This window comes from Pyxicephalus adspersus, chromosome 11 (genome assembly GCF_032062135.1).
Source record: "Pyxicephalus adspersus chromosome 11, UCB_Pads_2.0, whole genome shotgun sequence".
NCBI classification, from domain to species: domain Eukaryota; kingdom Metazoa; phylum Chordata; class Amphibia; order Anura; family Pyxicephalidae; genus Pyxicephalus; species Pyxicephalus adspersus.
The window spans coordinates 9024702-9047880 of record NC_092868.1 but is presented as its reverse complement, the minus strand read 5'-3'; the positions used below and the strand labels follow the sequence as shown (position 1 = coordinate 9047880).

The following is a 23179-nucleotide window of genomic DNA, read 5'->3' as shown; positions in this document are numbered from 1 at the left end:
CAGCAAGAAATAGCCATACCCTGATTTCCAAATAGAACATTTTTTAACAAGTAATTTAATTAGAGGTATATGATGAAAACTCTCCAGGAAAATGGTCACTAGAAATACTGCGGCTTATCATAGTTTGTTCTGTAAGTGAAATGAACAGAGTGGTCAGGAGGGGGGAGGTTTAATACATACACAGCAGCAGACAGATATATTGTAATGTATAACCACCCCTGTGAGTCTCTCAGGAACCATTCTCCTGTATTTACATAATGCTAATTGTATACAGCACAGATCGTAAGTCCGGGCACGTCTCTCCATCACATAGAGCTATGTCTGGTGCATTTTTAGCAATCTCAGCCACCAGGGAGATGATTTGGCCCTCCTGTCAGCGCTTAAGGGATGCAGATGATGATGTACAAAGATATTTTCTGGGTGATCGTAAAACTCTAACAGCAGAACACTGATTGGATGACTGACAACGCTATATTAATGGGAATTTTTTTATCAGTAAAATATTATATTATGGTTAGTAGATCAGGAAAAAGCCTGAAGAATGGTGAATTGTTTTAAAATTAATACTGGATGCAAAATGAAGTTGGTTTGTAAGGTTGCGGTGGGCTTTTAATGGCTAGTGAGGGTTAGAGAATCTACTTTTAATTACCCTATAACTGTTTTGTGCCAAAATAAGTTGCAATGCAATACTCACATTATTTCTATTGAAGTAATATTTTTACGACGTTTGGTCAGATGATCAGCATCATTCAACCTAATTCAGGTCTAGGTTGTCCTGAACCAGTCCCAGTCTGTGAATGGACAGTAACTTATCATTCTGCTTTCTTCTTCTATCAGCACATGAACTGATTGGAAGATGTCTGGTAGGAAATGACAGAACAACTTTTTTTTTCTAGTCTGTCTCCTCCAAATGTTTAAAGGAAAAAAATCATCCCATTGTTTGCAATGGGGCTTGGGGCAGGAATCACTCATATAGCTATAAAGCAGCAGCCCTAAATAAATCAGGGATTTCCATTTGTTCTCAGTCTTCTTACATTAGCTGAAGCATCTTTCACGTGTCTGTTATTGATGTTGAATACATTAAATGAACAATGTCATTTTAAGGGCATTACATTTTCTTCACATGTTTAAACGTACAACACCATATATTCCCAGATGGAGAACATAATTCTATTTACATGAGTTGGGGCTGCAACTAGATCCTTCTGCCTAATAGCCAATTTATGTAAAATGGTGCCATAGCCATGGGCATAAAAAGAAACTGCGCTTATTAGTATTGTGCAGTGAGGATGATTCCTTTCTTTGATAGTTGTCACTGGAACAGATATCTTCATTAGAAGGTCCTCACCTTCTGTTCTGGTGACGGCTGTCAAATTTTGGTCTCTCAATGCTTTCTGTTACAGTCATATTAGTCAGTATTATAAAAAAGGATGAATCTTCCCAATGAGCACACAGGAAGCAATAAAAAGCTTGCCTCTATCCATCATAGCTTGTAGGTGTCATGTGGAACTGACCTGTAGAGTAGACATATTCATCATTTTTTCAATTATACAATCACAAGCCTCTGCTTTTTCTTCCTGGTGCCTCCCACTTCCAACCCACAGGGAAAATGGTCTTATGTAAGCTTGGTGTTGGAGTCTACTTGGACCCCCTTCTCCTTCCTGCACCATCACATGACAGCGTTTAGTATATATGACTGGCCTGCACTGTAGAATGGGAGAAGGGAAGGTCACATTTTCCTCCATACCCAAAGGTAAAGGGTATTTCCAAGTCTCCTTTTTTGAATCAAAACATATGGTATGGCATATTTCAAAATTTCAAGGAAGCATAATCAGTGCCTCCTAAATGTCAATAGGCAACAGAACCCATGTTGGCGCACTAAAAATGCACATGAACAAGCTCACAAAACCCACACAAAGCTGTAAAGGGCCCCTAAATGTGTCTCATAATCACTAAGCAACTAACACAGCCCTACACGTTAATTTCAGCCACCAGGCCAAAGCCATATACTAGAAGGATGTGGTGACCAGTCTATTAAATTGCTATCGGTTTAGAACACAAGGACACGCAATACTGTCAACGGCTCTCCTTAAACAAAATAAATGAGCAAAAGACACATTACAAGATGTTCATTTTGTATATTCAACAAACACAGGCTCTCATGGGAAGACATAAATCTCAACAATGTCAATAGCCGTGAAGGTCGTAAGAAGGGGTAAGAAGAGGTCAGCAGGAATTATGAAGCTTTACATGGAGTATATAAAGGTCTGTACAGGTCTGTACGCAGATTATAAAGGATTACGAATGGTCAGTGGGGGGTAAGGACCATCCAGTAAAAAACCTAGACTTGTTAGGGTTCAAAGTTATGTGGCATTAATAAATGACAGATGCCTATGACCTGAGATAATTGGATACAGCAACTGTCAACAGATATTCAGTTAGTGATTATGACTTCTGCTAAAACTCTGAGAGGTCAAAAGGGGTCTATGAGCTGTTATAATGATCCCTGTCATTTGTTGTTCAATAGGAATTAAAAGATAAGTGGACTTTTCTGTCTAGAAAAGTACAGAGTTATACAATCTGCCATTTAATTACACGGGACAGGCTTTAAAAGCTCGCCATAATTTTATTTTCACCAGAGTTTTTCACCATAGCAGAAATTCCTGATTTTACTCATCAAGCTGCTTTGATTAAGCTTATTCAAAAAATATAAAAAAATAATAATGTGTATACTAAAGTAGGGTGGTTTAGTTAGTGTTCTGTGTATGTGGTTTACCCCAATGATTCAAGGCATTTGAAATTTTACAGAAGTCTCCAAAATATCAAAATGTTGAGGAAAAAAACTCTCCCTGTTTTGGGCTGCAGTGTTGAAAGAGTTTTGTAAAAACATCCCTTTGCTGATTGTACATGCGTGGTATCCCTTAGATTTCTATAGGGGTATATCCTGTTCAGGTGACATTCAGAAGGTGGTTCCATAGGAAAAAAACTATAGGGTTCAACTGTGCAGGAATGGCCAGCACAAAGGGGATTTTACTGGAAACCTACTGAGAAACATTCTATATTGCATTTTGGGATACAGCAGGGGTCCGTTTCTGGGCAGACATTTCCAAAAATCAGAATTTGCATACTGCAATTGAAAAGGACCCTGTCTACTAATTGCTTTACAAATGGCTGAGAAATAAAATAAACCAACTATCAGTTTGTCTTTCAAATTACAGGTCAGCGTTATTGGCAGGTCTGAATTAGGGACTTCTAGAAAGCTGGCAAATGCTTTAAATGCTTTAAAAAGCCTTTAAAAATGCCCATCAAGCCTGGCACTCTAGAGACCAGCTTCAACAAGCTAAAAAAAAAAGCATGCAACATGGTAGCACACATTCATTTTATATCATTAGACTGCTGTACAAAGTATGTGATGAAATGAACCATACACATACTGAAAAATTCATATGGTAAATCAATTTTATGCTCCTAAGGAATGTACTTCATATGAGCTAAGAGCCTCGAGGGTGAAATGTGTAAAAAACCCATACTACGAATTGCAAATACAGGACTGCAGCAGCAGAATAAGGTTAAAGGGCGATAAAGTGGTTAAAGGGTGGTAAACTGGTGTTTGGTGGATCTAAAGTGTCTACATGGCATCCTGAAAGATGAACCCTTTGCCTTGCAATCCTCCTGAAAATGGAAGTGCAGATTCTGTAGCTAGGCATCCCTGTTCTGTAGCCTAATAGTTGTATATCTGCAGTGTGAGATCATTAAGCTGTTGATGTCTCCAACTGCTAGAGCAGCGTTTCTAAACCAGTTCCTCCATTGGTTGCTAGGGGTTCCTTGAGCAATGAACAATTTGAGCCTCCTGGGTCAGTTTATGTGACACCACTTTCTGGCTATCAGTAAGGGTGAAATTCTTCCATTGGCCGCTATGCTAATATACTGTGAGCTATGGATAAAGTAATTAGTAATAGAAGGGGTTCCCTGAAGACCTGAATATTATTTTAAGGGTTCCCCCATTTTAAAAACTTTGAGAAATGCTATGCTAGAGATTTAGGATGAAATTTCAACAGTGTGCTGTCTACTGTTCTCCTTGCTGGTGAGGAAGATTTATCTGAGGACCTGCAGTGCAAAGATCTCCCTGCTTCATTTGTTTTGTAAATCTATGTGTTCTGCACTTCTCCTGCTGTTTATTGATTATTACCCCACCAGTCATCAAATCTCGAGGTATCAAGGGGTAGCTCTGATATGAGAAAAACCCTAATTTTCTAGTAAGATAGTCACCTCCGCAAAGAGATTAAGCAGAGTCATTAATGGGGAATAGGTTGCTTAGAGGAGATTACAGACAACATCATTGGCTTACTCTTTGCCATCTAATTTCCTTTTTTTGAGCGGAGCAACATGCATCCTCTAAGCACTGCGTGTCCTTTATTTTGATAAAAGCTATTAAAGATTTTTGAAACAATGCATTCACATTCCAAAGGATTTTCAAAGTGAGATATTAAAGTTAAGTTTTAATAAGACGTGCCCTACATTCTCTACAATATTTATGATATTTCGAATTAGGTCTTTGGCAGAAAGCAACCATTAATATTATTTTGCTTTTTGATGTGCACAGCAATCCTAAAGTTAGTTCACAGAGTTTGACCATTTTAAAGATTCAGCCTCACTAACATGTGACCTGGACAAGTTCTTAAATGCCATCTGTATAAAAAAAATGTATAATTTAACCACTTTTAACTTATGACTGAGATAGTCCTCTGGTGAACTCTCCATAGAGTTGTTTCGGTCTCTAGCTTCTAATTAGGAACTCCAAGCTAGAAACTCCAAAGTATAAAGGACAATCCTTCAGGTCATGATGTTTTTCCATTTTAGGTTACCTAGGTTCTACAGAATACAATGAGGTTGTAGACAATTCTGCTCTTCTAAACGTGTAGTAACAGTTTAAGGAAGACCCTTTTCTGTTCCAGCATGACTATTCCTATGTGGACAGTTGAAGTTCCATCAAGACGTGGTTGGACAAACGTAGTGTGGAGGAACTTGTTGTCCGACTTCAACCCCGTCCCCTTTCGGGATGACCTTGAACACTAATTACAAGCCAGGTCTTCTTGTCCCATGTCATTACCTGACTTTACATTTGATCGCTGCTTGAATGAGAACACATTCCAAAACACACCCCCCAAACTTTTTGGAAAAGCTGAGGGCTGCTATTGCCTCAAGTAAGTATCAATTCCAAATCAGTTCCCATAGTTTTTTAATAGGATGTCTGAAAATCTCATAAAGAGTCATAGTCAGGTCTCCACAACCCTATACCTAGATCCTATACATGGAAAAAACTCATGTATGATGAATGGGACAGTTGAAATTCCATCAAGATGTGGTTGGACAAACGTAGTGTGGAGGATCTTGTTGTCTGACTTCAACCCCTTCCCCTTTCGGGATGACCTTGAACACTAATTACCAGCTAGGTTTTCTTGTCCAATGTCATTACCTGACTTTACATTTGATCGCTGCTTGAATGAGAACACATTCCAAAACACACCCTCCAAACTTTTTGGAAAAGCTGAGGCTGCTATTGCCCCAAATAAGTCCATATCAGTTCCCATGTTTTTTTAATAGCATGTCTGAAATCTCATAAAGAGTTATAGTCAGGTCTCCACAACCCTATACCTAGATCCTATACATGGAAAAAACTCATGTATGATGAATGTAAGAAGAATGGAATAAGAAGATTATTGATAGACTGATAATATAAACATGTAAATTTAGATGACTTGTAAATGGTTTTGTGAAATATTTCAAAGAACTAGAAAGTCTCCTGAGTTAGTGGATTTTAATAATCTGTATCACTTATATTTTCTTGATTTAATGGTAATGATAGAATGAGAGTATGTAAATGTGGAAATCTAGAAGAACAGGTTTGAGACATTAAAATCATGGTTGTTGGTGCTAAGTTTGTTTCCAAGATTTAATAAAGTGTACCTAAACTCAACATTTTTACTTTGCATAGAAGGGAATCCTTCTAAATAAAGTAATAATGTTGTTCAAGACTTGATGGGAGGGCAAAGCCCCCTAGGATAACTACATCATGCATCCCCCCTCTGGCTGCTCCTTCTGAAGGGGCATATTTTTCCACCACTGAGAAGGAGATGTTGATCTCATGGATGCACAGTGAGATCGTCTTTCTTTTTTTTCCCCCTTAACAGCTGCTACGTCACCCAAACTCGCAAGATTGGGTGACGTGGCAAGAAGACAAGAGGAAGACAAAAGAGACGAAAGAAGATGGCGGTGCCCGGGTCACGTGGAACTGAATCGCAGGAAAGACCAGAACCATCAAGAGATCTTCAGTATTAAACGTGTGATTTTTTTATTTTTAATTTAGTTCCACTTTAAGTATGTATTTGGTTTTGTGCAATAAAAAGGATGAATTTTTCATTTATGGGCCATATAGAGCTCTGTTTAAAAAACAGAATCTGAAATTCCTTCCAACATTCCCTATGTGTTTCAATGGCAGTAATTGATTCCCACTAGGGAATATTTGAGGGAATGTCAGATTCCCTGTTTTATAAATAGAGCATTGTGTATTAGTGCATTAACAATGTGTGTGCTATGCAACTCCTAAAGGCAACGTTTTTGACACATTTGATGGAAATAAAACAATTCCTGCCATAGAGTGTGAAGCCTTTCTAGGATAAGGTGGTATTGGAGTCAGTCTGTAGAAGGAAATGATTGGATGATCTGAACATTTATTTAAAGTTCATTTTGCCAGTTGAAGTTTTGCCTAAACTTTTGATTATCCTCGTCCAAATCTAGCAACATATTAATGAATTCTACTTACACTGCACATCCAGGACATACTGCGTCTGCTTCTTTTGCCCTTTAAGAGCTGCATGCGATGCCTCACAAGTGACGATCTCTCCATTGTCCCGCCTTTCCACGGGGAACTGGATCGTGTTTGTGATGCTGAAAGTCTTTATGTTCTCCTGTTTGCTGGTGACACCTATAAAAGCCAATATGGAGATTTTAATTTCTTTGGGATTACTACATTTTCAACCTTCCCCCCAAAAAACATGACAGATGTAATATAATTGGCTGATGTCAGTAACTTCTCCACTTTGTGCAGAACAGCGTACAAACATTAGCTTAATGGGGCAGCTTAATTGACCATATCTAATTCCTTTCATAGTGTCGTAGGTTGCAGTAAGCAAACTAGGACCTAGCCCATTTGTTTAAAATATGTTCAAAGGGCAGGAACCCATGTCAACCAATCAGATTTCAAATTACAGCTGGCTCGGCAGGGAAAAAAAACTCAAAACAACGAATCACAAATCATTTTTCCCTTATCTGTTTACAGCAACCTGGTTGGTATGTCTTTCTCTGATAGGCCTACCGGCATTGAGTCACCCACAATGCTCTGCAGCGTGAAATCAACAGTTATATCTTTCATTTTCCACCACATACATAAACAAAAAGGCAATCTCGTACGGAGGTGTTTATATTGCACATTCCGGTGAGCAATTTCCAGTCAAAAAAGGTTCTCTGACCTTGAGATTGGCCCGTCTCCAGGCTGCCTGAACACATCTTGGCACAAATCTTAATTTTCTTTTGACAAGAAATAATTAATCCAGTCAGACAGGTCAAATCTCACTCTACTACTGGGTTAAATTTAGGATTGCCACTGAAATAAACAGATGCATAATACATAAACATGAGCAACCAGCCAGCTCCACAGGAAGTGGCCATTTTACACTGGAAGATTAATTATTAACATTTTTGCCAGTATACATGACCTTTTTGTTGCCCAGAAGCTGCAAGTGCTCTCATTTCTTTGTTTTTTTCATTTTTTGTGTTTGCGGTATTTATAAAGCTCTACGTCTGAGCGAGGCTGGATTTTTTTTTCCTGTTTTGATTGCGCCCTGGCTCCAAGTGGTTTTTACACAGTCATGACCCTCTCTCCTAAACAAACAGCAATAGAACTTTGCATTGATCGTAAACACCGCACCCCAACAAAAGGGCTTTTTAAAATGTAAGAACGTTCACTGCTAGGAAGGTTTTAAAGTAAAAAAAAAGTGCTCATTTCTTCATATCGAAATAGCATAATGTAACTCCAGTGGTTTTGGAAATCCTACAGCTCTTTTGATTAAAAAAATAAAAAACACCTACGAATTTACTGGCAAGGAGAATCTACACCGATTAGACAAAATGGAAAAACCACTGATGGATGAAGTGAATAACATTGATTATATTGTTATAGGGGTTGGATTTATTCAGCTGGAAGTGAACAGTCAATTCTTGAAGGTTACGTGTTGAAGAAGGAAAAATGACCAAGCATTAGGATCTGAGTGACTATCAAGGGCCCAATCTCAATGGTTAGATGACATAGTCACAGCATTTCCAAAATGGTGGATCCTGTTGGGTTTTCCCAAGAAGCACTAATTATTACCTACCAAATTTAGTCCAAGGAAGGACAACTGGTAATTAGGGACAGGGTCATGGGTGCCCAAGACTAGCTGATGTGGGTCTGATGTTTAGGCCCCTTGACCCAGTGCCAGAGTTACAATAGCACAAATTCATGAAAAACTTAACGTAGGCCATTAAAGAAAAGGAGAAACTTCCACAGTGCATTGCAGCGGTATGGGGCTTCAAAGATGAGGACTCAAAGAACCCATGAGTCAAAGAACCCATGCAAAGCCCTGTCCACTTTTTAAAGAACTTATACTGTACATACATGTGTCAAACTTGGACCATGAGGCAATTAAAACGATGACCTGGTGTGATGATTTAGCTGGTCTGTGTGCACTGTTTACCTGTAAAAGAAATGGCTGCAGGATGCCCATTTCCAGTCAAAAAATGTTCTCTGACCCTGAGGTTGGCCTGTATCCAGGCTACCTGTACAAATCTTGGCGTAAATCTTAATTGATTTAGTTTTTTTTTTTTAAAAAAATAAGAAAAGGCCAGCAAAGACAAGGTAACAGAAAGGGTATTCTGGTAACGTCTTGGTGCCAGATACCACAGGACACCTTTGGAGGTCTTGCGGAGTTCATACCAGGTATACTTCGTGTTAGCACAAAGTATACCCGCACAATATTGGGCTGGTGGTTTAAATATTTTGGCTCATCAGTCTTTTGAAACGAAAAGTAATTAAATCCCATCCATTATCCTTTACTGATCCAACTTCACATGATTGGGGAGAATCAGAGTTTGGATTTTGGTTGTGTTACCAAAAACCAGACAACCAATGCCTAGGGTTTAGGTATATGAGGAGCTAAGTTGTTCTAACTTTCTCGATCTGCATTCTTTACAAGTCAGTGGTTCAAAGGGTAGAAGAATAGGATGACAGCCAGGATGTCATCAATGGCAGTCCCCTCAAGACAGGTTTCCTTTATGGTAAGAAATATGCCATTTAGAAAACTCATGTTCCTCCACTCCAAACTCATCAAACCATTTGACCTGGCTTTGCTCATAGGGACACAGTCTTACTGGAACAATACAAGACTCCCCAAACTGTCACCATAGGGTCAAAAACACGCAATTCTATGAAACATCTTTGTAAGCTGTAGCCTTAACAGTGGCCTTTACTAGAAAAACCCCTGAAATTTGAAATGGTGTCCACATACGTTTGGTCATATAGCGAAGATAGATAGACATAAATTCAGTATTGTAGCAATGGTGATAGATTTACAGAAAGAATTATAACTTATTTACCCAATTTTACCTTAAATTGTAAAGACTTTGGTTTTATAAATATGATCAGATCTGAGGGTGGTTTAATAGTTCAAAAGAAAACTTTTTTGTGCTTTTTGAAAGTCAGCATCACTTTAAAAAAGCAACACTTTAAAAGCTGATTTTGTTTTTTGATTCCTTGAGGATTAGCATTGGTTCCGGAAAGTTTCTGTTGGCTCGGATCTGGCATAAAACATTCCATGTGTTTGGTAAAGTAGAGATTGTGGCGTGTGTCTCTGTTGGTATCTCTTTCCTCCATCTTCTCTTTCATTATCTCTCTCCATATCACAGCGGCACAGACTCCCTGTATATCTCCCTATTTATAGCCGCATTTAGCCGTTCTCTACACATCACTGCCACGTTCTTATCTGCTAGAACTCTCTTTATATTTCTCTCTGCATCTCTCTGCCGTTTCAATCACCCTGCAGCCACAATGTGTTCTGGATACAATTCTTATCATAAGACGAGAGCTTGTACTCTTCTCCGTGCAACTTCAACAAATTCTCACTTTTCCCTGAGGGAGAGATCCTTCTTAGAAGTACAAAATGGCTGCCAAGAAAAAGTCCCAGAAACAGGAGAAATCACCTCACTTATTAGTTTTCCCCTAAAATTATTCTCATGCGGCCTCTTTGAAGCAAATATGGTTCCAAGTCGCTAGTACTCCAGTACAATCCTCTTGTTTGTTACAGCGTGAAGTAACAAAGGCAAAACCACTGGAGGATCCAGAAAGCCAATTTTTTTGGTACAAACAATAATGTTCCACAACTTTTGAAACCAATTACTGTACAAGACAGAAATTGAGGAATGAGGAAATCATATTCTGGAAAGATTGTAAACAAAACTTGTAAAACAGTTGCTGAAATGCTCTAAGCTTGTTTATAGGAATGATGCCATGTTTCCCCAAAGCAATGACTGGTAATTGTGTGTATACACTATATGGCCAATGGTATATATAAAACCCACCTAAATACTGAGGTCAGGTGTTTCCAGTAAAGGGTACTGTTAAGTCCACAACATACAATGATATTTTAAACAATTGTGCTTCTCTAGTTTGGTGCCAACAATTTAGGACAAAGGCATTTTGGTGTGGAGGAACTTTTGTGTGTGGCCCACATAGAGCCTTGGACTTCAATCTTAATAAGGACCTTTGAGATTAATTTGAATGCTTATTGAGACCCAGATCTTCCCATCCAGTTTCAGTTCTTGACTTCACCAATGTCTTTTTGGCAGAAAGGGCACGAGTTCCTACAGACCCACTTCAACATATCACTGAACGCATTCCCAGACTGGAATGAGATGACCAACAAACTCGTGTGACATGGTTGGGTGTTCACAAGTAGTGTATAAATATATATATATATATATATATCTTGATTTGGATTATGGGTACTTGTTGGCAGCATATTAGTAACATTGTGTAATAAGTTGTAGGGTTTGGCACTTGTTTTTAGGTTTTGCCATTAGAAATATTAAATGGAGATTTACACATCTCTTTGAAATGCTACAAATGATCAGGACTGCAAAACGCGGTCCCACAGTATATAAACCTCAACGAGTTTTGGATGTTTAAAATGTCTTAAAGAGGATGGGTCTGAAATTAGTATTCTGTAAAAATCTGAATTGCAATTTTTAGGTTGTTACAATAATGTCACCTAACCTTTCTGGGGTAGTGTGCTGGTATTTGGATGTATTCTCTCCATTCTAGAGTGGAAATATTAGTCCAATGTCATGTTGTAGGGCCACAATGGAGCCCGACCTATCTTTTGGCTAAGCTCAAAGCTAATAACTCATTGAAATATCTTTATAAAATGCTATACAAGGATCTGACCAAGGCTGCAGCAACTGGAGGATGACACCATATTCGGCAAGTTTAAGATATGATACCAATACAACCGTCTTTATGAATTATTTATCACAAATAAATGCAATGTTATGAAATGTTACTTTGCCTTTTTTGGATTTTGATATACTTCAAGCTTAAAATAGGAAGATATATGCTTTAATTTAACATAAGTAAATTCTCTCACCTTTGAGCTCCCTGCGTTCTCGGTACCAGCGTAGTGTGGCTTCAGGTTTTGTTCGAGGAGCTGAGCAGATAAGTTCCACCTGGCCTCCTTCCACCGCTTGCTCTTTCACTTCTACTATTGGGTTTTCTGGAGGAACTGTTAAAAACAATATTACCTATTAGTTTATCAAAGATCCAATAAAAAACTGCAGGTGCAAGAATACAGTTTATTCAATTAGTATATAGTTTCACAAAGGAGACCTGTTACAGTTATTGATGCCCTTGGTCAATTCTCAGCCCACCTATATTGACTTCTGGCCAAAAGCCATACTTTTAAATCTTTGGGAAACAGAAAAATAACAAAGTAATAATTAAAAAAACATACAAAATATCTAATATGGCCCTTTACGGCTTAAAAAAGCTTATCCTCTGTGTACTGATAATTTACTTTAAGCTTTATTGATAATCCATTCCTCCTGTTAGTAATTTCTGAATTTTACAGATAATCTGCATGCCCCGATTGTATTTTTATTGACCACCTACATCAGCTACTAAAAAATCCAAAAAGCAGCTAATGAGCCAAAAAGTTACTTTCTCCACCCTATCCCTAGAGGGCACCACCTGAGGAAAAGTCCACCTACCATGGTAGGAAAGATTCTGGGTGAGGTTAATTTGCTTACCAAGTACAGTGAGAGTGGCAATTTGGTGGTGTGTGTCTTCCGTGTACAACTGGCAGAAATAGCCACCTTCATCCTCCAATTTAGCATTGGACAAGTGGATCTTGACCAGTTTTGGTGTGAAGTCTACTAGCTGAAACCGTTCATCTCTCAAAGCTGTAAAAAAAGGTGACAAGAAAAATAAATTATTAATGAAGCCAGAGTTAATATGGGTAATGCTAATATAATATTTTTTCAGGTTCCCATGGAGCTTATCCAATAAGAACCTTGGCCAGAGTCTTAGCCAGAGCCATCAAACACAGGGGTGCTAATTTACGCACACGTTAGCAAGGAGATTTTAGATTAAACCAAACAATAATGTAAAATGAGCCTTCAAATATGGGGCCAATACATGCGCAGTCCAATAATAACTGGTTTCAGAAGAACAATGCTTGGGAAATAGAAGTTGGTCCCATTTGGCTGTCTCCATGGATAGCAATGACTATACACAGCCAAATCAATTTGCAACCTGTCAAATCACCAGCAGATTTGAAGAATTTAATAAAGGCAATCCAGAAATTAATTTGCATGTGCTGATTCAGCCAATCCAAACAAGGTCATGGGAATAATATAGTCCAATAATATCCAAAACACCCATCCCCACTTTTTTAATAATATTTCATTATAAATATTAGATGTAATAATAAAATTTACACCAATTTGGTACCAAATTGTACAAAGTGTTAAAGGTGTGCTAGAAGAGGTCAGAACTGATAGATTTCCCCAAATCTCTGAGCCCAGTTAGATGGCCAAGGCTACTTGTCAAGGCTTACCACCGACTACAGACCAAATGTGGGGAACTGTTAAAACGCCCCTCAGTCTTTTTTGCTGTGTGTGTCCTGTAAGGAGATGAAGTTTTTGCTCATTTCCTCTCCTAGAGACACAAAAGGAACCACAAAGTGGAGTGATGCCACCAGAGTAGGTGTCCTTACTGGAGGATTTTCTCTGTTTTGGTGACAATTGAACAATTCCAGAATTCTTACTACTTTTTGTTATAGAATAGTCACTGGGACAGAAGCAAAAGGAAAATCTCCTTATTGGGGTCCCATAACCACATGTTTTTTTTTCCACCCTTTTACAAGCAGGTACCTTTTTGCCAATACATTTTAAGCAGTCAATCAGTTTCTGCCTTCAATTTTTTAAACTTCATTGAAGAGAATTTCTGCCCTACAATGTAATAAGGGTAAATACGGTAGTGGATTGTCTAAGGATTTTCTAATGTACACATTATACACATTTGTACACAATCTGAATACTCTGTGCTCTCTGCAGTCTATGAAAGTGATAATGAGTAATAATAATCATAAATGGAGAGGAAGCTTTTCCTCATAAGCGAGACCTTCCTTTCCTCCTCCGCTGGTCTGTTTGCTGCTGAAGTTACATGCTGCCTTTGAATTGAAACTGCAGATGTCTGGATAAAATTAGAAGTGGAACAGAGCGCCTGAATCGCACAAGGGAGGTGGTATCATTATGTTCAACTGTAACGTTTAACTTCCCCCCAGTCTCTTCTCGCCGTCATCTCCTCTTCCTTCTTCCTCCAGTTATAAAATCCTTAATGAGTGAGGTAGATGAAGGCTTCTCACAAAAGGTACACACACTGAAAGGAGTGTTTGAATTGTTGTCCCCGTGACACAGACCTCATGCAAGCTTATTTTATAACAATACATAAAGCTTTAAAGCTATTTAAGCAGATAATTAATGCTCTGCAAGCTCCACCAACCTGCTGCAAGATGGGATTCTTGGATGTAGAACTAAAGCAGTTGGTCGGCTACGCTATTCTGTAGCAAAATTTACTACATAGCACTGTACTGCGGCTAATGACAGATTAACTCGGCCCTTCTCTACCTTTTCAGGTCTTGGGGATCCCCCGCTATGACTACTCTATGCACAGTTCACAGTGTATTAGCATGGTGGTCAATGAAAAGAATGCCTCTTACAGTGCTGGCCATTGGGAGAACATTCACCCTTACAGATAGCCAAAAGAATCATTAGTGTCAGTTGAATTGACCTGAGAGGCATAAACTGCCCATGGCTCAAGGAACCCCTAGCAATCTCTGAAGGAACCCTGGTTGAGAAACACTGGAATAACTGGCACGATATTTCCAAATTTCCATTCTCAAATGTAACCTACTGACAATGATTAGTGGACACCTGACATTCACCCCCTCATTCTATGGCCAACACTTAAGCTACTGTTAAGGCTACAACATTTTATTATATGTAGAAGGCCCTCTGTTCAAGCATGTTTAGGTCCCTGTGCACAAAACCAACTCCATAGGGACATGGTTTGTATAATTTGGTGTAAGGGAACTTGAGTGTCCTGCAAAGATCCCCGACCTTAACCCTACTGAATCCCTTTAACATGAACTGTAACATAGATTGCAAAGCCGGCCCAAGATCCTTACCTGACCTCAAATGCTTATTTGGCTGAATGAGAACAAATCTGCTTGCCTACAAAGTCAATTCTACGCCTTCATCAATTCTTAGGAGACTTCAGATCTTTACAGAGAAACCATTGCTTCCATATACAGTGTAAAGGTCATTCTCTACAGCATGATGGCAAGGCACAGCCTTAGCCATTGGTCATAGCCTTAAACTATATCAGAATTCTACTTGGCTGTACACCAACTGGTTAGGCTAATCAATAGGATTTCTTGGTAAGGATCGCCTGCAGTGAAGGTTGTTTTTGTACCTCTGAAATATTTCCAAGTTCATATCCAAACATCATTCTATTTTTTGTTTTGTTACCCTTTATCAGATTCACATTTTTTTATTAGGCATTACAAAGTCCCCCCAGCAGCACATAGCAAGTGCATTTCCATTATTCAAATTGATGAATGGTAAAAAGGTATTGGCTGTTGTGAGTTACTGTACTCTACATGCCATGATTGCCCTTTGCACCACTTTTCTGAACGGGTCTGACATTATGTTTTGGACTGCACATAGAACACCAGTCATAGTAAACAGGTAAATATCCTCTGCATTCTAACCATAAATAAAAAAGGAAAGGATGACTCAAATTGAATGATACAGGAATAGTAGTATGACAAGCTTGAATAACACAACACTCACCACGTGTACCATTGAAGAAGAGGGTTTGCCTGGCAGGATTCTGGATCACCACGATAGAGCCGTCATACTGGTGTAACTTACAGGTAATCTCGGCAGTGCCTCCTTCTATTACTGTGACATTCTCGGCTTGCACTTCCTGGCAGAATGCTGAAAGACAAAAGGAACTAGTGACAAAGTGACAACAGTTTGTATTATAAAACACAGTGGTTAGTAATTAAAGAAGCCTCAACTGACAGCAAAATCATAGTGGCATAGTAGCATTAAGCAGGACATAACAACCCTACTTCTCACATAAGTGCCCCTTTTAGGCAAATCTGGAAATTATCATTTTTTTTCTTTATCTTGCTGTCATTTAAGAGCTGCACTTGGGTCATCAAGGGTCCCTTCAGTTTGAATGTCATTCAATGTCTTATTCTGGAATAGTCAGCAGGCTCTTCATATAAATGCAAATCAAAAGATCCACAGCCAGGACTCTATTAGGCGAGTATGCGTCGTAGACTTCGGAGGTACATTTTTTACTTAAAAGGAGCCATAACCCCCTTTTTCACCAACCCAGTTGAGTTTATTTAAAGCAGAAGGCTTGCAAATTTTGTTTATGGTCCATGGTCTGATGGTCTAGTTCCTTACTAGAATGCTGCAGAAAGACTTCTTGTACTTTGTCTGGCTGTAGTGGTCTCCCAGTATGTCAACAGCAACCTTGTCCTTCATGCTGATTAGAAAGAGCGGTGGAGGGAGCATTGCTTCAACACAGAAAGCAAAGGTGTTTGTCTACAGCAGTGTTCTCCCCGGCCCCTTTTAGCTGGGAGTACCGCCCAGCACTTTTCAGAAACCATGGCTGTTTTTACGTGGTTACTGAAAAGCTGGGTCATAATACAGGGGCTGTTACCTGCCTACGGCTTCTTCTGGGGAGAATACCTCAGTATGGTGGCAGTGTCAGGCCTTTTCTTTTCAACTGGATTGTTATTATTAAACAGGATTTATATAGCGCCAACATATTACGCAGCGCTGTACATTAAATAGGGGTTGCAAATGACAAACAAATACAGACAGTGACACTGGAGGAGAGGACCCTGCCCCAAAGAGCTTACAATCTAGTAGGTGGGGGTATTAACACACAATAGGATGGGAGATATGTAGTGGTGGGAAGTAGTGACAGTTTCAAAAGACAAAAGATGGGTAGGGAAAAAATGGGAATATATTTCGCTTATTTAAAATGAAATTTTGAGTTTCTGGGTTGGGAAAATAGAGATGTCTGAATCACTGAGTCAAGTAAAAATTTATATAAAGTCTGAGTCTGGTTACCTAAAGAAATCTGAGAAAAATAAAGACACAAATACAAGACATGCTGTAAGTCCATTTCTAGCAGCTGTTATTATTGCTGGGTCAGCACATGCCAAAGGCTTTGATAACACTTTCAGTACAGAGGTAAGAATGGCCCAAAATTCAACAAATAATTTAAAAAGCAATTCCATTGTAGATTATCAATCTGATGGTCAGCCTGTGGCTAGCCGCATGTCCCCATTTGTTATAGAATCTATTACAACCGGGCGCTCTCAGCGATTCGTCCGTCCTCCGAATAAACAGCCAAATAATAATGAATATGAGCCCATCTACATTTGTTTTTTACAAACACCGTAGTTATACAACTGCTCCCGGCCAGATATAAAATTTTTCCACTTTCTCAAACTTCTGACAAACAGTTGCAACCTAATATGGTGAGATTTAATACCAACAGATCCAAAAGGAAAGCTCAAGGCAATCAAAGGATGTAAATCTGACGATAAATCGGCTTTTAATTAGCCTTCCCTGGTTCTTTTTTTTTTGCCCCCTCATCAAAATGTTGACTGCCCTAGGCAATACCCATGTGACACCAAATACAAAAAGTGGAATCTAAAAGGGTGGGCCAAGGACAGGCAGGCTGGGAAGGACAGAGGTAGTTCTATCTGACTCGTCAATGGGCCTGATTTATTAAAGCTCTCCAAGGCTGGAGAGGATACACTTTCATCAGTGAAGCTGGGTGATCCAGCAAAACCTGGAATAGATTTCTTGAAAGTAATTTGCTACTTGCTAGCAAATGTTTTAAATCTTAAACCAGATTAATTTCAGGTTTGCTGGATCACCCAGCTTCACTAATGAAAGTGTAATAAGTAAGTTTAATAAATCAGGCTCATTGTAAGAAGCTCCAATTGTATAGCAAAATCAGAGTAAGCAGTAGAAGAGAGGAATCTGTACAACTGTGTACGAATGAAGCATCTAAAGCCGAAAGAATAAAATTAGAACCTTAGTTAGATCCATAGTTTTTACCCTTCCCTTTACTTTATATCCCCGTTCCCAGTGGTTAAACAGGAAGTAAGGGGTTATGCCCTCATAGTGAACGGGACCACTAATTTTAGATATCACCAGGACAGTGGCCCCACTGGAAAAAAACTCTCCTTTTCTGGTGACAGCTGAAAAAATGTGAATTTTCTCACATTTCTTTTGTCCTAGCAACAATGGTCACCAGAACTAATAAAGATGGTGAATCCCCAGCAGGAATTGAATAAAAACTGGAGAAAGGGTCCGATCTTTTACCCATCCATCCCAAATAAAAAGATAAATACTAGGATGAGAGGTCTAGTTATACATTCAACATCTAATCCATACAACTGTCTCTGCCCAATTTTTGAGATCCATGAGTGGTTGATCAATGGGAAAATTCATCTGTGTGAATCCAGAATGAAAGTTAAGACAGGAAAGTGACCCATTTTTTGGCTACCTAGTCATCATTCTTCAAGCCAGCTTATACTGAGAGATGCACGAAGAAACATAAAGAGGGGGATGCTAAAAAAAAAAAACCTCAGCACATCAAGCAATTCAACTCATAAAGAGATGCAACGTATCAGTTCTTTACAGCAGGCCAAAAGGCAGTTTTTAAATTAAATCAATGAAACGAGGAAGCTCAGTTACAACAAACAGCTCGTAATTATTTTTATTTAATGGTAGAGAAGTATAAAAGGAAACTTTTTTAAATATGCTAATTTATACGGTGGAGGAGACAAATGTGTTCTTCTAACCCGTGAAGAGAGAAGGCCACCAATTATTTATCGTATAAAAGGCTCTGCAGGTAACATTAAGAAAGGGCGAGATTTGTGGTTAAGGTCCTTAAGAACTATTATACCGTTCTGTACTCTTCAAAAAGTAATTATAGCAAAGCTATGCCTTTGCAAATATCGAATAATATCAAATGATAACGATAATTTATATGATATGATAGTTATATACCCACATTAAAGCATTCCAATTTTTTTTTAAGACAAACCGTATACACAGCCAGAAATTTATGGAATCCTGACCATCACATTCATATGACTTTATTAAGCAGCCCATGCCTAAAGTACAGGTTTTAGTAGGGTGTTGGGTGTTTTGCACAGGACTTTCAGGTGTGTCCACAGAAATTTGAGCCCATTCACTCAAAGGAGCGTTCGTGACATCAGATACTGATTTGGAGGAGAAGACCTAATCTTCAACCAAGCCAACCAGATTAATCCCAAAGAAACCAAACCCATTTCTTTCTTTTTTTTTTCACAAGGCCTATAAATGGTTTTCATATTTTGTTGTGTTTCCAAACCAAATTCATTTCAAAGGTGTTCAATAGGGTTGGGGCCACTCAACTTTCTACAGGCCAATCTGGTCAAACAATGTCATTATAGACTGATGAAGGTATGAAAATGCCATGCAAAGTTATTTGTGTTGCATTCACGTTGATTATCCACAAAGCCCAGGAATGGTTATCATATTCGGCCATGGTGGATCTCCAAAGCAGACTCATCTATTCAATAGGGTTGAGGCCACCCAAGTTTCTGTAGCCCAATCTGGACAAATCATGTCATCATGGAGATGGCAAAATATGCCAACTGCATACATAATTATATGTGTTGCAAAATACCAGTTGATTCTCTTTGTTACACAAAAAAAGTTATCACATTAGGCCGTGTTTTGTTTTTCTAAATCAGTCAAACATAAAAAAATTAACGGATACAAAGGCACATTCCGACGCTCAAACATTTCTTTACTGAAACAGCTGCTGCAAAAGCACTCATGTATGGGTCACCTAGGAATACTTTTTTATCATAAAGAAGAGCTTCCAGACAACCCTGGCTCTGGCCTCAACTCCGGGGAGCCAGGAGGAATCAATAGCAATCCGATGAAAAATATTTACCAAGACTGAAAGGCTCCTCCATCAAAAATGATCTGCTGGGTATGTCTAGTGTTAACTCAGAGGTAACAGCTGTCTCTGAAGGTTCCTTTGGATAACTTTATGCAGGAACAAACATTACTTTAGAAAAGAGAGAAAGAAATCCTAATGTGAGACAAGGTGCATGGGGTAAGAATAGACGTGAGGGGATAAGAGGGTGACATACTATGACAGTGAATGGAACAGACACAAAATGACGAGACTGCAGCAGATAAAGAACACAGCTCCAGATATAACCAGGCCTTAACGCCAAGAGTTTCTTTGACATTTGTGAGAGTTTTCTGCCAGAGCAGTGTCAGACGGAAGGAGCTTGTTAACCAAGGTCTTTACACTGACACAGATCATTAGCCAAGAGATTTAGGCTGAAGTTTTGCTCGACCCTCAAAAAAAGTGAAGCAAAGTGACAGGCAGGCAGCCTTCTCAACACATCCCATTATATGATGTGGATTATGAAAGAGCTCCCTCGTTACAAGTGTGACCAAAACCAGCCACCCGACAATGGGGTTAATAATGCAGCCCACGAGCATGGTGCAGCAGCTAGATCACCTTGCACATTATAATTAGAGTGAATTAGAACCTCTCATTCTACCCTCCTGACGCCCACAAAACATCTTAATCAGTCAAGGTGCAGAGATACCGCAGACGGGATTTTTTATTTTGTGTAGACTGCAAGCCAACATGTACGAGAGACATCTGTAAAAACCGTCTGCAGAGGTGGCTCATGGGTAATAAATAAACCTCCCTAAATTTGCCTCTCTTGCAATATAGTTATATTGTGTTCACTACTGACATTTTCAAAATGTCTTACTGTTACCAGTAAGAATGTGTGCTGGAATATTAACGTGAATCTGTGCTTTCATCATTTAAAGGTGATGGACAAAGGAAGTGGACCCATTGGAAGCCTAAATAGGGCTTACGGGCCATATAGCTCACCAATATGAGAACAGGGAGCTAGTAATTACCCACCAATGCTGGTAAGGGTGGGTCACATGCTTTATGATACTTGGAAGTATCTTGCTTTTCCCTTCACAACCCAAGTGTGCCCAACCAAGTGGTGGCAGAGTAAAGGAACAAAAATATGTATTTCTGGAGGGTGTAAAGCTATGTGAACCCATTACTTTGCCCCCGAAAGGCTCTCTGTAGATTGGGAAGCTTGAGCTCTGACTCTGAAGTGAATGTCAGAAATACCTTTATTTCCACACAAAAAGGTCCTTCTCCATAGCATGCTAGCAGTCGACATCCTTTTTTATTCTGGTTGTGGTTACTTTCTAAAAAATATGAACTAAAAACTCAGGTGGGCTTTAAGTATATACAGTATGCATTTCATTCTAAGTTATGGGTTTTCAGGCCGTATACTGGACTAGTTAGGTTCTTCAAATGCAAAGCTAAATTGACAGATATTACCAATCAATCAGGATGGATCATATTTTATTTTTTGGGTTAACATCAGCCTAAGCCTTCATCTACCAGCTTGCTCAAGGTAATAAAGTTTCTCATATCTCAAGTTCACAGCTCAGGTCTCTAGAAGCTTTGGTGTACCTTCAGGATTCCTGGGGCCCTTATGGTGTAGTTAATAAAGTAAAGTAAAATCAAGTTACCAACTGCACAAGTTCTCCTATATCTACCTATTGCTTCCAGTATTGGGTGCATACTCTCCATTAAATACTTTATTTGCTCATCTAAGCAATGGTTGCTCGTGATGTTTTTAGTTGTGACCAATTAGTTACCAGAATGGGTCCTAAATGACAACAGGGTCTATCCAATGGAATACTGTTTGGAAGTGGACTCTCATTAGACTGTGCCTACACCCTGGCAGGCTTGGCCATTAAAGAGTCCTACTGCTCTCTGTATCTACCATTGACGAAAACTATGATGGCCTCCATGACCATCTCAGGACAGTGCAAGAAAAGAGAAAGGCTAATTGCTACTAGGCTGAGACGTTTGTGACCCTTATTGAAGCCACAATCCTTACTATGGTGCCTCAGATTAAGGACGCTTTCCAACAGAAATCTTTAAGGTTTTACAGAAAGTTTATTCCTTTAAGAATCATCCAAAAATAAATGATTATAAATGGACCTATCCTTCAACATCCTATCCTTGTCTATACAAGCTACGAGCATTTCATAACTTTGTTCCACATCATGACCTGGCACTAGAAGGAGACAAATAGCCTTTCTATTTAATCACAAAATAATGAATCCTCGGAATTATATTTTCTAGAAAATTTCCTGGCAGCGTAACCTGAGGTAGGCTCAACTGTGCGTATAATCTGGGATATTTTACCTCCTGCATACATAACCAGGTTTGACAAACTAGCTGGCCCGGCAGAGAGACCTGTGGGTAAATTTTACTGACAATATTTAGGCGACATCTGTGCAAATCCCGGGGGGAATCTCTTACTTCAAAGTTAATCCCTCCAGGGCCTGACCTACTAAGTTATTACAGCGTTTTATGTTAATGCTGCAGAAACAAAGTCCCTCAATTTCCCATTTTCCTGTCTCTATTCAGAAACCATATCTATTTCAGATTGGCTTCCTGTGGTCCTCGACCTAACACTATGAACAATGGGGCAAAGAAGATCAAGGTGGTATGGATTTCACAATGAGTAATCTTCAAACGAGTCATTATGCATTATGAAAATGCTTCGTGATTGTCTAGCTGGGACAAAGGCTGGAGGATACATCATTACATTGTTTCATTTTCATTTAAAGGGCCTTCATGCAATACCTGGATGGCCAGGAATACACCCGATACCAGAGAGCTTCATAAGAATCAGGACTAGATATCCACAGCATGCCTTTTCATAGTGCCCAATCTAATTTTAGGCATTTTTCTTTATTTATATGTTTCTCATTCAAAGCAGAGCAAAGGGTTGGATGCTTTGTCAGATTTTTATGGATACCTGTGTTCCCATTGGGCAGTTTTCCTCTCCACTTCAAAAGAACCACACGAATCATCAAAACAAGCCCCTTAGTGCTTTTACATTGATTTAAACATTTGAAAAACCCCACAAAAGCGGACGCTGTCTAAGTTTTATCCCTTTGAGTTCTAAAGACATTATTGAGTCTAACAAGCCGTGGAAGAAGGGAATCCTCTGTTTTAATAGTGGTCAGGTGCAGATTTTTACATTGAAGAAGACAGTCCTCCTGCTGATTATAATTAATACAATTAGCGTTAAATGAGAACTTGAAATGAAAGCTTTTTAGAGGCCGTGACGAGTAGAGTTAACGTTGTGCTTGTTTAATACTACGAGCTGAGCACATGATACAATCTGCATATACAACGGCATATGTTCACCATCTCCCCAATTGCATGGATTTTGCTGGTTCTGCAGACAGAACTGGGAAAACTTGGCACCATCTGAAAGGCAATGTGCACTTCCCTGCTAATATCTAGGTCAAACGATACTCATTGAGGACATTACATACTTTGTTTGATGATATA

The 23179-nt window shown here is 39.1% G+C and overlaps 1 protein-coding gene across 1 annotated transcript in view; it reads right to left on the bottom strand.

Moving 5' to 3' along the window:
• CADM4 (cell adhesion molecule 4) overlaps nt 1-23179 on the bottom strand; it is a 267506-nt gene that overhangs the window by 27207 nt on the left and 217120 nt on the right. Inside the window, exons 2-5 of the mRNA XM_072425906.1 lie at nt 15502-15648; nt 12394-12546; nt 11736-11870; nt 6824-6985 (exon numbers count right to left, since the gene is read on the bottom strand). Coding sequence (XP_072282007.1) covers nt 6824-6985; nt 11736-11870; nt 12394-12546; nt 15502-15648 — 597 coding nt within the window. The remainder of the gene's footprint in view (nt 1-6823; nt 6986-11735; nt 11871-12393; nt 12547-15501; nt 15649-23179) is intronic.